This window comes from Alligator sinensis, unplaced genomic scaffold (assembly GCF_000455745.1).
Source record: "Alligator sinensis unplaced genomic scaffold, ASM45574v1 scaffold596_1, whole genome shotgun sequence".
Classification (NCBI taxonomy): Eukaryota; Metazoa; Chordata; order Crocodylia; family Alligatoridae; genus Alligator; species Alligator sinensis.
This window is the reverse complement of record NW_005841967.1, coordinates 2,322,342-2,337,034: the sequence shown is the minus strand read 5'-3', so window position 1 is coordinate 2,337,034 and position 14,693 is coordinate 2,322,342. Positions and strand designations below refer to the sequence as shown.

Sequence of the window (14,693 nt, the reverse complement as noted above, 5' to 3'; positions counted from 1 at the left end):
CTGTTATATTTTGATCACTGAGATAAAAATCATCCTGTGGAAAGCACATTGGACCACTTTTATTTAGTTAAAATACTCTTTATTTTAATCCTTTTAGAAATAACAACAGGGGAAAGGCCTTACATTATTACAGTAAATTACAAGAAGTGCCTGGTTGAGTTTTTAAGTATGCCAAAATAGCTATATTATTAATAGCAATCCATTTACCTTCAGCAATTATTTTTTCCATTATTGAATGTTTCATTCCTTTCCACATATGTAATCAATTAGCTTAAATTGTCAAGATCACATAAGTTATTTTGCATGCACTGCACATAATACAAGCATGGGTTACATGACTGTGAGAAAAGGTTTGCAGAAACAGATTTGTTTGAGCATTACTACATGCGTATGTTGTATGGTAACTGGTAAAGTTAACAGTTCTGTATTTTATATCTGACTGGTAACATAGCATGGATGGACTGGGTCTCTTTTGAGTGATGACATTCTTTTTATTCTGGAAGGCATCTAGATAGAAGTGTGATAATTACTTATTTACCATGAATATTATAATTTTATGTGGGGCACTATTCTATTATCTCTCTGCTTGTTCAACTTTATTTTAAACTGAGAGAAGTAGTTAGCTGTGTTAATCTGAAGTTAGGCAGACTAATTGTTAAACTATTTGGGGAGTATTGTGGTATAACAGGAAGATAATATTTAGACTAATCTCACTGCCTCATCAGATCTATACAGATGGTGTAGATGATCAGCTTTCCATGAGGCCCAGCTGATTGCAACTAAAAATTGAAATCTTTTGAATGCTTTCTGAGACAGGTAACAACAGTGGCCCTTAGCCAGGAGCCTGGAAACAGCAATATAGTTAAAGACTTCTAGCTTATTTTTGGTTTATTTATAACTGAATAACCAGGTTCTTTCAGGGCTTGGCTGGGTCTTGCCAGGCTTCCATTATTTATACTGAAATCCACTTCAAACATATAAAACTTTAAAAGCACACTTCACAAGAACTAGGTTTTGCCAAATCCCCATGCCAAATCATGACCGGTGCATTAGAGCTTCTGCTGCTGCCCTTTCATGAGGACTGCAGAGTGGTTTAGAGCTACGTAAAAACACCAAGAATCCTGAGGCCTGCTCCTGCACTATCGGCTGCCAGGCAGGAACAGAAGAACCATCAGCACCAGGCAGGAAAAACAATCATCTGCTGCAGAGGTCAACATTTCTCCTTGTGCCACCACATCCTACAGCAGGTTTGAGCAGACATCTTCACGGTAAATTCTTCACTAAGGTGCCTGCTCCTATAAGAGCAGAAACTGCCTAGGGAGAGGGCCCTGAGAGCCAGACAGAAGCCCACAGGTGCACGTTACTATGGCAATAGGCTAACGAGTAAATTAGCCTGCACTTGAACCTGGTCAGCTGACTGGAAGAGGCAGGGCCCTGGGCAATATAAACCCCAAGGCTGGGACTAGAAAAGGGAGTTCTCTGTTATTAGCCAAGGGGAAGGAGCTCACCAGAGAGGCTTGGCTGCCTGGTCTACTCCAGGTAGGATTAAGGGGCTCCAGGAGCTCACCAGAGACCCTGGCCTATAAGGCACTTAGTGCTGGGAGAAATTTGATGTATTAAAAGGACAGTGCACACCCTGAACTGCTTATATTATGTTATAGCCTAGGGGCTCAGATTTTAGTTGCTGTTTGACCAGTGGATTGGGCTAAGCCTATTGGGGAAGGAGGAGGCCTCACTGGGGGCCCACTATGGTGTGCCAGAGAAGGGCACAGTGATAAGGAGGTGAGCAGACTGCAGTGCCAGAGAAGGGCAGCAATAAGGGGGTGAGCAGACCCCAGCACAGAGAGAGGGCTGTGGAGAGCCCAGCACCAGTGTAGGGTGCAGAGACAGGGCTGTGGAGAGCCCAGTGAGGACAGGGGGCCGAGCTATAGCAAGGACCAGGAGAGACAACGTAAATACCATCTGTGAAGCTTGGGGTGTGACTTGGGGCTACACATCTAGCCCATAAGGCTGAGGGTATCCTGTGAGGCATTCATTTTGAAGCGGGACCCCAAAGGGGTCTAAGAGCCCACAGGGTTCAGTGGGGTCCAGTAAGACCGTGTCCAGAATACAAACTCGAGGGCAGCAGCCTCCTGATTTATGAGAATTACAAGCAAGCCATGGCAGGAGAGAAAGGGGGTACCCACTGGGCAGGATTGGCATGGTCAAGGAGCCCTATGGGTATCACAGCCATCCCTGGGGACCCTATCCCGTGACATTCACTCTGTTTATTTTTCTCATGTCAAAGAACAACACATTTTTCCAGCCAAGAAGAGCCCTGCCTGTTTAGTAAAACACTGGAACAGGTTACCCAGAGAGGTGGTGGAAGCTCCATCCTTGGAGGTTTTCCAAACCCAACTAAACAAAGCCTTGGCTGGGATGATCCAGTTGGTAGGACTGTGTGAAGCTTTGATCGCTGATTTGATTCGGCAGAGATCTGGCCTGATTCAGTGGCTGAATCTCTGAATCTGAATTGAATCAGGAGACCTTTATCTCCCCTAATCTAATCGGAACCCTCCAAAATGATTCAGAGAGATTCAGAAAGATTTGGCGATTTGGACATAGACACCGCTTTAAATGTTTTTTCTACATACCTCTAGGTAGCAGGTGACTCATGAATGCTGTGATGCTGGGCACATGGAGTGTCCTACAGAAGCATGGGGAGCATGCTGGGGAGCCCCCCAGTGCACTCAGCAGAAGCACTTCTAGTCCACTTCTTCCAGGTCTGTCAGGGAGCATGCTGGGGAGCCCCCCCATGCTCCCTGGCTCAGCAACTGGTGCCTCCTTGGTCTTGGGGGCACCCAGGCCCCCCCCCCCCCCGTAGCTGATCACCAAGCCAGAGGGGTGCAGGGGGGGCCCCCCCTGCATGCTTTTCAGCAGAGGACTGGAAGTATTTCCAGTCCGTTTTCAGGTTTGGCATTAAGCAAGCGGGGGCCCCCACATGCAAGCCTGTGGGACACTCCATCCACCCCAGCATTGCAGCATTCACGAGTTATGCCTGGTACCTCAGGGTATGTAGAAAAAAATTTTAAGCTGTGTCTATGGCCGAATTGGTGATTCTCCGAATCAGCATCGAATCTTCAGATGCAGATTTGGCCAAATCGAATCGGGGACAGTGATACAAATCCACTAATCAAATCACTATCCCTGATTCAGGCCGAATCCAAATCGAATAAGGCCTGTTTTGCACACCCCTACTAGTTGGGGATGGTCCTGCTTTGAGCAGGGGGTTGGACTAGATGACCTCCTGAAGTCCCTTCCAACCCTAACTTTCTAGGATTCTATGATGACTGAACTAGAACGCTTTGTTTCAGAGCAAGTCCAGAACAAAGCAGTCCAGCACTTTACTTTAGCAGTATTCTCTGCTCCACAGGCTGAGCTACTTCCCTTTGAAATGTTCCCAATCTTTTGCCAGTTGAGTAACTTTTGGAAACCCAGATACACTTTACACTTCAATTTCTTTGATGAAACTACTAATAAAACTAAGGTAGGCTTTACCCTGTTTGCCTTCTTTAAGATTCTCTGTCATCTGAGAGACTGAAGCCGAGAGACTGAAGCCTGCAGTCTTTTTGAGTAAGAAGCTTGCAACAATCCTGCAACACAATTCACACAATCTGAGATTCATGCCCAGAGTTTCCTGAAGTCAGTGGGATTCCCTATGGATGAATCCTTCTAAATAATTAGTGCCATTTAGTTAGTTTATATAAATATATATAAATGCTTGCTTGTAATACTTGCATTTCTAACAAAATAGTTCTGCTTCTGCCTTCATCTGTCCATTGAATCAGTGAAGTTATCTAATAATGAAACCGATAGCAGACCCGTCTATAACAAAACATATATGCTCCTCCTCACACTTGTCCAGAAGAATTCTCATTTATGTTTTGTTGTATTTTAACATTCAAAACCCTCCTACAAAATCTATAGTTAATTACATGGAGCCACTAGAATGAAACAAAATGTGACTCACCTGCACAACCCCTGTACAGGAATCCAAAAAAATGCAGCCCTTCGGTTCCTTTGATATTTTCTCATCTTTATAAAAATTCATGATGTATGAGTTATCCGATAACTGTGTCAGCTGAAAGTAGCGCTTTTTGAATGACTACAGTAAAAACAAAAAGATGATCGCTGTATTGCAAATTGTTTTAATAGACCTTTCATTCACAGATAGGGATTAATAATACACCACTGTTAACTGCATTTTAACTATGTGGATTTGCAGACAATAGTCATATCTACTTTGCAATTGCTTCATACAGTTGCATCAAACCTAATTTGAGATATAAATGGCTAAACGACAATGGAAAACAGCAGCAGCCCTATGTGGGTTATAGAGCCAAGCAGAACAAACAAAGAATAATGATGTCCCCTTACCCGAACAGTAATGCTGTTGTTTATGGTGCTGTTAAAATTTCCTTTATAAAGCCAGCCAGATTTGAAAACACCTGTCCCGAATCCTCCACCTCCACCACCACCCTTTGAAGAGGAGTGGGATGTTGTATCCTATAGGGAAGCCATTGTTAATACTGCTTTTGCACTCTTCAAACTAAACAAACTGCATATGAATATCTGCTTTCCTTAAAATATATACATTTCACAGACCTTTTAAAAATGGACTTATTAATTCTCCTGCTGTGCACATGATCACATAAGAGACAAAGCTGTTCATTAAATTCTGAGTTATTTAAAGTAAGAAATTTTAGAGCAGATAGCAAGGTACCATTATCATTATTTATTTGATTTTAAAGCTATAAATAACTCAACTGAAAAAACAATTCAATATACTTACTTCATCCTTATCAATATCTTCATGATCAATTTCAAAGGAATGTGAGGGCAATTTCTCTGGTCTACATTCATTTCTAGGGAAGGGAAAAACTTATTAATGTTTACAATAGAGTATACTTTGAAATGTGATAGCTATGTTGAGGATGCTAAGCTCCTGACCTTGCAAGACACTTTTAAATACATTACTGCTGAAGTTGTTTGATCTTCTGTAACAATACTTCTTTAAAAAAAAAATGGTGAAGTTTTTATCCCTGGTTAAAATCCCTCTCGTGAATGTTTTAACATCAGTAAGAACTGTCAGAATACCCCCTACCCCCTCGAATTATGAGGGGGTTTGTGTCATTCCCCCTGCCCTCCAAAAGAAACATCCCAGTTAAGATCAGTGAAATAAGGATTAGAGCTGTTTCACTCAGGTTTTTTTTTCTGGAAAAAAATATCCTTCTTTTGACCGAAGGAATTCCAACACAGTTCCAACTGGGCATTATTTCAATATCTTCCCTACAAAACCTTGCAATGGCCACAAGCTTAGGAATATAGTGATACTGAACACAGAAGTGCTTAGACAGTCTATAGATTCAGGTCTCAAAAATTTTTCACTTTGATCCAACCAGACACTTAAACTCTGGCTTAACTAAGTCCAAGAGCAATCCTAAAGTTGCATGGAGGACCAGTGTGCAGCACCTTATCAGACTCATATCCTAAATAACAGACAGGTAGACAGCTGCATTACAAAACTTTTGGAATGTTTTTAATGGAGACCAAAATAATTTAAATTTTTACTGCCACTAGGTGGATACCTACATTGTCTTAGAATTCTCTAAGGTCATCACTTTGGAAACTTCTCCAAGTCTTAATTGGCAAGCTGTGAAAGTGGCCAAAATGGAGACTGCCTTATTATAATGAAGACAAATTTTATTTACAGAGGTCTCACTATTAGGTGCTGTTCAGAAGAATATAATATGTCAAACCGACGGAAGCAGCTGAAACAAACTGAAACAGACTTAAACAACAAAGCAACATTAAATAAGAACTATACTCAAGTGAAAGTTCAAGAATAACATATCCATTAAAGAATTTCTTCCCTAAGACTGGCTAACATTATGTTGGGTTATCAAACTTACCCCATGCCTCAGGCCAAATCCAAGGGGCTCCCTCATGGGACAGATTTGACCTGGAGCCCAGGGTGGCAGTGACAGTGGTGGGACTGGCAGTTTCAGGCTAAGCAGGATTGTTTCATCATAGCCCTTGTTCACCTTTCTGCCACTGATGGCCATGTCCACCAGGGCCTAGGGGCCCTGAATTCTGCAGCATACCCCACTCTCCCAGTTCCAGTAGCCTACTGGAGGTTCAATAGGCCAAATGAAGTGTCCTGAATTCTGCAGCATACCCCACCCTTCCAGTTCCAGTAGCCTACTGGAGGTCCAACAGGCCAAATGAAGTGTCTCTGCAGGCATACCACATACTTGACACCCCTGACCTCTGTGACGCAAAATATCACTATCTTATATTTTGCCAAAGAGTAACACCCATATATCAGAATGGGGTCAGACTTGATGATCTGCTCAGATCCCTTCTAACCCTACCAACTACCAACTATGAAACATGAGCCATGATATAAACTTTAAATGGGCCGTGAAAGGAAAAAAAAGTTGGTACTTATGTCTATTTTTGTTTCTAAGTTATGCATAAGCAAAATGAATTGGGGGTAGGACACAAAACAACCTGGGTTTTTTACACTGGCAAATCAGTTCCTGTTGACCCTGGAATATCCTATGATAACTGAAGTTCCAGCATCACAGGATTTGAAAAAGTTAAAGCTGCATAGTTGAGAGAATAAGAGTCCTCTCATTTAAAACTCATTGTTTCTAGTTTGTTTTGGTTTTGGCATCTATTTAACTTCATTGATGTATTTGCATTTTGAATAATGGAAGCCTTTGTTAGAGACTCAGTGGCTTTGATAGGATCCAAAATAAATATCCCTGAGACCTTCTAGAGGTTCTTTGGTGCGGGCAGGGAAGAACAGATACAATATTTCTAATATTTCTAAAATAAAGAATAATCTCCAAAAGAATCTTTAAAAATAAGCAAACATCTTTCAAGCCTTTTCATAATATAAAGCTGAAAAAAGGCAGAAGCCCTTTTTCTCCCAAGTTTCTGGTAGATTGGTTTAAGAAATACCCTCAACACTGTGCATAGTACAGTAGCATAACTGAGGAGGGGCAACTAGGCAACCAGCCTTGGGTGTCACCTTTCTGGGAGGGCACAAAAATATCTGCTGTCACTGTGCCATGCATGATGGCTGCCCAGGGCACAGAGTTTTCCTGCAGTGTGGCACAGAGTATTAAACAACTCAACCTCCTCTGCAGCTTATATGACTTCCTAGTATAATCTGCTGTTTAGTGCTGACAACTTACCCTTTTTTTTTTTTTTAATAGAAATATCTATACTCATTTGAATTCAGGACTTTCTTAGATGCAAATGGCTATCAAGATTCTGATATATGGGGTCTAGTTAAGTATTTCAATTTGGAATCATTGTGCAAACAGAACATGTTATTTATTAAACTAGATAAAATTATTTGATGTTATTTTTGTAAGGATGAACTGAAAAATGTCAGAACTACTGTACTGTTAAACCCATGACATTAAGATTCTGTTCAGCACCTATAGTTTTATGTGCCGAGAAAACAAGATTATTTCTTTACATCAATAAAGGACACAAACCTATCCAAAGAAAGAAACAAATCTTGTCCTATTAGTGAATTTCTAATGGGAAGATGCTTAAAAAAAAGAGCAAAAGAGGGTGAATTCCACCATTGCTTCAGATGGCAGTGCGGACCTTACTTAGGTAGCATATGTTCCTGAGCAGCCTTTAGTTGTGGGATAGGCTGAGCAAAATCAACACCATTAGAACAGATGTAGTAACTGCTGCAGTAAGCAGGCTTCTCCAGCACACCTGGGGAAATTATGAATGCTCCTGACTACACAGACCAACCTTAAACTACTCCCTTTTGCATTGGCCAGCAAAACAGAACATCTATTGTGTACTTTTAAAGGATCCAAGATAGCTTCTTCTAGCATCAGTTGAAAAAGTCTTGAACTCCTTTGGGAGCACCCTCACTGGACCACTCATTCTCTCAATCACTCTCCAGTCTAAATCTTTTTGTCCTCTCTTAATTTGAAGTCGCTTTAGCTACCCTATCAATTCTCCAGAATAGGCCAAAACAACCTCCTGTGTTGAGGAGGTACTCTCTCTTATCCTGCATCCATTCTCTATACTCTTCCCCCCCATCTCTGTCTCCCCCGGTACCTTAGTATTATTTCATCAGAAGGGTGTTAGAGTGCAGGGGTGTTTGCCTGCATTGAGTTAAATATCATAACTTAGGCTTAAAGCAAATAAAGTTCCTTTTGCCCTGTCATTTCGTCTCTGAGCAAAAAGCATGTTAGAGCATAATATTAGCAAAAGTCATACAAAAAAGCAGTAGTGGGTACACCAAACAAGATGTGAGTTTAGTCTGCAGAAAGCCTCAAAGGGGGAAGACATTCAAAGGAAAACTAAAGAGATAGCTAAACATTTTACTCATGTTAGTTTAACATATAGGAGGCTGAATGTATTTTTGATGAAAAAGTGTTGAATTCAGTGGTGCAACACCACAGATGAATTCAGCCCATGGCAGCTGTTCCAGCCACTCTGTCTCCAGCAACCACTTCCCAGCAGAAAGATCTATTTTCAGAAAGCAGAAGCTTTCTGTCTGCTGAAAACTGCTTTACTATGCTATCAATCTATATGCTGTATGTGTGTCTGAAATGATTGGCTAACACAACCTGCCCTCAGGGATGGAAAAGAAGTCAGTCATCTCCATGTTGTGCTTTAGAGCTACTGTTATACCGACTCTGTAACAAGACAGTGAACTCTGATTCATCTTGTCCTAAATGGGGAATTCCAAGAGAAGGTTCTGAAGACTGTTAAGGAATCAACAAATTTGGGGAAGGTTAGATCTGTCTCAGTAAGTACCTTTGTCATTCTGCAAAATGACTTCTGGTAAGAGAAGTGTAATGTTTTTACAACTTTCCTTGGTGAAACAAATGACTGCAAAAGAGACTGTTTTAGAATGGGCAGAGAATGGATTACTTTCAAGCTGGTGTGGTTCAGACTGATGGGACCTCCGTGCAAAATGCTCTAAAAGGGGGCATCCAAACTGTGGGGGTGGCCAGAGGTGGGACATGCACTGGTACATTGTGAGTTCAGGCCTTCTTAATTTATATTCTACAAAGACTACAGCTCATTATATATGATGTGCTGTTGTATCAGAAGCAGAGATTTTCAAATAAAGATAAAGCAATATTCAATATGATGTCCAGTCATCATAAAGTTGAATGCAATTTGCTCTGATCAACGTACACTGGGTTTGCCTCCTGTCCAAAAGCCAACAAAACCTTCAATTAATCAATTTTGGAGAGTCCTGCTGCAAATTAGCTTTTTGGAGTTTCAAGTGCTTCTGGACAGAACACATTCAGAATCACTGCACTCTCTGTTAAAAGCAAGACTGTCTAGTTTTTACTATAACACATTCCATGGGAAACAGGATGAGACAATATGGCCTATAGCAATAAGGCACATGCTTGAGTGGCCCATTCCCAGTGCTGTCCAAATGCTTAGGGACTCAGAGACCCTCTTTCAGCTCCCCTTCAAAGGTCCATTTGAGTGCAACCATGTAAACATGGCTCACCTGCTGGTCATTGCTTGGCGGAGTCAGGTTCTCTTTTTATGTGAGGTCTGACATGGGTTATAGTTACAAACAAGATTGAGTCGGCCCAGGCCAGAGACCCTTTTTAATTCCTTCTCTATTAGGAAAAAAACAGTCTGCCCATCACGACTCATAACTTTGAGTATGACAAACAGATAAGTGCAGAAAGTTTTGTCCCTATTCAAACATAACCCCCAGTGAACAAAATGTACATACTGACTACAATTTATTTTCATGCAGAATAATGCAAGCAATGCCTGCCAGTTGCAGATGTTGTAAGAGTGACAATGCTAGAAAACTTGGACTGAAAAATGCTGCACCTTCAATTTCTTCTGAGCAGTCAGGCCATCATATTATAAATCAACCTGTCTGGCAGTACAAGTGTATTGGGAATCTAGAAAAGACTGTGTTTAAGATTCCTGATTATTGCTACTGTTCTCCTTTGCTTCTAGGATTAACACATTTTCTCAATTTAGCAAGACTGTTGAACAAGCAAGGAATTCTTGATACAATGGAAGGCTTACAATTCATGATCCTCTCTATACCATGCCTGAAGGAGACCAAAGAAAAAACAATCTAAATATAGTCACAAGCACAGGTTCTGTTTGTACCAGTTCTCATTCTTAATCCAAATACTTTCTGGAGAATCCATTCTTGCAGTTTGCTATTCCTTGCTCATCGTTACAATCTTTTCCACAAGTCAATACTATGAACATTTTAATGTTTCTCTGTTAAAGATGATTGTAAGATTGTTCTTTTTGCAACTTCATTTACTGTTCTTTTCACTGTAACAACCATCAATTTAGAGTATATAGCATGCATCAGGAAAAAGGGGTATTGGCAACAATCACATATGAAAGTCTATGAGCCAAATTCTTCAGTTGTTCTTCAGGAAAAACATCCTGTGTAGTAAAAGATTCAATTTTCTTCTCATATAAAACTTCTTTTTATTGGTTTAACCCCATATGTCTTCTGCTGAGGTAGTCCTGACTACTGTAAGTGTAAATGAGAAGGTATCTGCAGAATATCAGTTCTTTCTATGAGAAAGTATGTAATGAAACTCTGACCACGTTATAGCATTTATTTTTTAACTTCCAACTCACTGAAAAAATCATTATATACACAATGACCAAACACTGAAAAAAGCCCCCTGACAAACACACACACACAGGCCTCTGCTACATTACATATAGTACTCAATTAACTAGTTAATTGCACAATCAATTTAAACCAGCCACAAGTGTAAAGTAATTATCACATGCTAAAATTGACTATCAAGCTATAAAAAGAGCCAACCACCTATAAAGTTAGTGCTTGAAAATGTGTAACAACTCTATAGGTTTCTATCTAGCTGTAATTTGAATGTTTAGCAGGGCCATTATTGAATAAACTATATGTTGCATCAAATTCTGATCTCTGTTACAAAGGTATATATCCAAAGTCAATGGAGTTCTCACCAATCATACATCTCTGTAACCATCAAGAGAATTATATCCAGACAAAATCACTATAATATTTATATTACTAATAATAGTAAAAAGCAAAACTTTTATTTAGCAACAGTATTCTGAATTAGTAAACATTCATTTAAGAGTAACCATTTGGTTTGAATGAGCATGGTTTTTGCAGATGTATGTAAAGTCTGCAAATCTTTGAACTTTTCTGCACCAGAATCTTTTCCTTTGTTTTTTATAGATGTGCCCCAATATGGATATGGCAAAACAAACAGAACATACAAGACAGATGAAATGACAAATATTGACATGACTAAGGGAAACTGTGAAATTAAAAAAAGGAAATGGAGAACTTATAAAAAGTCCTTACTGTGGTAAATGTCGAAAATCTCCTGAATATTGTTCATATTTGTAGTTCACAACATGCCACTGGGAACTGTAATATTTACAAGCCTAAAAAAAGAATGGAAGAAAATGATTATGTCAAATTCAAGAAAGGCAACAATACAGAGAAATAATTCAAGTAGCCTCTCTCATAAGGGAAGTGAACATTCTCCTATTTTAAAGCTTGGTAGTGCAATTCTTAAAGGAAAATTAATTTCATATTCCTTTGAGTTCTAACACACGCTTTCCCTTTTAAATCATGTGGGCTTGAAAACCGCCTGCAGTGGAGCACTGAGTCCATCCTCCTGCTTCAAGAAAGGTTTTATTAAAATTGTCTCTATGCCATCTCAATAGTTGGGTTCTTAGGTTAGCTTTGACTGTCTCCACTGATGTCAATGACATTTTCTCTTTGTACTTTGTTTTGTTACCTAACTCTGCTACAGTCAAGATACTTATCCCACTGATTCAATTCCTACTGCAACAGCCTAAGATCTTAGTTCCTGGTGAGTCTCAAGGACCGATCTTTTTTTCCTTTATAATATTTTATAATGTATTTATAATGTTATTGTGTCTAATATGAGTCATATTATCTCAGTATTGAATCTGCCCCATTTGCTCAACGTTCTCTTCTCGGTTCTTATTTTTGAAAGTTTTTGTCAGTTTTGCAGCTGTCTTCTGAACTTTCCTTAATAAATCCATAGGCCTCACTACAGTATGAATTAATATAACCACTGGTCAGTGTAGATACAGATCACCTGGAGGCCCTGCTAATAGCATGAAATGAATTAGGCCCCAATGACTAGGCATACCACATATGGTAGGCCCCACAACTAGGCATACCACATATGGCTTGTACAGGAGTGCTGGGAATTAGGGCTGTGCGAAGCTTCAGTCCCTGATTCGATCCAGTGGAGATTTGGCCTGATTCGGTAGCCGAATCTCCTAATCCTAATCGAATCAGAGGATCCTTTAATTTCTCCGAATCGAATTGGAACCCTCCAAATTGATTCAGAGAGATTCAGAAAGATTTGGTGATTTGGACACAGGCACAGCTTTAAATGTTTGTCCTATATACCTCTAGGTAGCAGGCAGCTCGTGAATGCTGCAACGCTGGGGTGCATGGAGTCTCCCACAGAAATGCGGGGGGCTCACCAGCACGCTTGGCAGCAGACCCAGAAGTGGATCAGAAGCACTTCCAGTCCACTTCCAGGTCTGCTGGGGAGTGCGTGGGCCCCTCCCCTCCCCCACACCCTGCCCGCTCGGTGACTGGTGTCTCCTGGGTCTGGGGAGGGCACCCAGGGTCCCCCCGCAGCTGATCGCTGAGCCACAGGGGAGGGGGGGGGGACCCTGCACGCTCCCTGGTGGACCCAGAAGTGGAACAGAAGTACTTCTGGTCCACTGTCGGATTTGTCACTGAACATGTGGAGGGCCCTCCCACATTCCCATGGGATGGTCCATGCACCCCAGCATCGCAGTGTTTACAAGCCACACTTGTGACATAAACATTTAAAGCTGTGTCTATGTCTGAACTGCTGATTCTCCAAATCAGCATCAAATCTTCAGATTCAGTTTTGGCCAAATTGAATCAGGGACAGTGATTCGAATCAACGAATCAAATCACTGTCCCTGATTCAAGCCAAATCTGAATCAAATAGGGCCTGGTTCACACACCCCTACTGGGAATGTAGTTCATTTGTTTTAAAGGAGTCTTCAAGGTCAACAGATAGAGAATGAACTGATGATACCAATACAGGATAGAAGCACAGAAAGTTAGGATTGGAAGGGACTTCAGGTCATATAGTCCAACCCCCTGTTCAAATCAGGACCATCCCCAACTAGATTATTCCAGCCAAGGCTGTCTCTAGCTGGGCCTCAAAAATTGCCATTCCAGTGCTCCAGTGCTCACCACCCTCCTAGTGAGAAAGTTTTTCCTAATATCCAACCTAAAGTTCCCTTGCTGCAACTTGAGACGATTGGTCCTTGCTCTGTCATCTGTCACTACTGAGAGCAGTTTAGCTGCACCCTCTTTGGAACCACCCTTCAGGTAGTTGAAGGCTGCTATCAAATCCACTCTCAGTCTTCTCTTCTGCAGACTAAATAAACCCAGTTCCCTCAGCCTCTCCTCATAAATCATTTGCCCCAGCCCCCGAGCAATTTCTGTTGCTCTCCAGTGGACTCTCTCCAACTTGTCCACATCCTTTCTACAGTGTGGGGTCCAAAACTGGACACGGTACTGCAGATGTGGCCTCACCAGTGCAGAATAGAGTGGAATAATTACTTCCCTCGATCTGCAGGCAATGCTCCTACTAATGCAGTGCAGTATGCTATTAGCTTTCTTGCCAACAAGGGCACATTGCTGACTCATATCCAGCTTATTGTCCACTGTAGCCCCCAGGTCTTTCTGTGCATAGCTGCTGCTTTGCCAGTCAGTCCCTGTGCTGAGGGCAGTTTGTGATCAGCCAGCAGAGGAGAAACACCTCCCTGCTGAGCTCTGCTAGGAACACTGCGGAGGTAAGGTGAGGCTATGGAGATGGCTTGGAGGCCTCATTGGTTCTGAGCATGACCTAAAACCGCACCTGCTGGGGCAGGAAGGCCTGCTGGGCTGCCGGTTGGTGCAGCAGCCCCCATGTAAATGCCAGGAGTGAGCACCTCCTTGGTGTAAGACAGGTCAGGATGCCTTAACCTCAGCCCCCACCTTCAGGTGGGTTATATAATGCAGGGATGGCCAGGTAAGCTTCTTGAAGTGCCTGAGCCTACTGGGGTGAGTGGTTCTGTGGGGCAAGGCATGCTTTGTGAAGCACCTGAGCTGGGAATGGGGGACCCCCGAACCGTGAGCAGGCAAGCAGCTTAGACCTGACCCGAGGGACCTGACTGGTCCATGCTGGAGCCTAGACCCAGAGAGATGTCAAAAGGGCCAGGGGCCCACCATGAGGGATGCCCAGAGAGCAGGATGCTCAGGATCCTGCCTGGCCTGAGATGGGGTCAGGGCCTAAGGGGGAGTCAAAGATCTCAGAGAGGGGACCACAGATAATGAGCAAAGGGTATGACTGAGTTTAGCTACCTGGAATGCCATATATTGCGTGGCTTGGGCCACAGTTTAGGGGTGCAATGGAGCTACGGATACCCCCCTAAAAATCGGGGCTCAAAATGGGTAGCCTCCTGCCTGATTAATATCCAAATACTATTACATCAAGGCGTGGCAGATGAGTGAGGTGGGTGGCTGGCCCATAGACAGGAGGCAGGCCGGTGCTTGCACTGGGTGTGGAAGGTTGTGCCCG

The 14,693-nt window shown here is 42.0% G+C and overlaps 1 protein-coding gene across 10 annotated transcripts in view; it reads right to left on the bottom strand.

The window, feature by feature from the left end:
- DOCK10 (dedicator of cytokinesis 10) overlaps positions 1-14,693 on the bottom strand; it is a 194,024-nt gene that overhangs the window by 109,101 nt on the left and 70,230 nt on the right. For all 10 annotated transcript variants that reach the window (XM_025200420.1, XM_014518563.2, XM_025200424.1 and 7 more), the window contains exons 4-7: positions 11,402-11,484; positions 4,832-4,904; positions 4,417-4,545; positions 4,010-4,144 (exon numbers count right to left, since the gene is read on the bottom strand). In XM_025200420.1, coding sequence (XP_025056205.1) covers positions 4,010-4,144; positions 4,417-4,545; positions 4,832-4,904; positions 11,402-11,484 — 420 coding nt within the window. The remainder of the gene's footprint in view (positions 1-4,009; positions 4,145-4,416; positions 4,546-4,831; positions 4,905-11,401; positions 11,485-14,693) is intronic.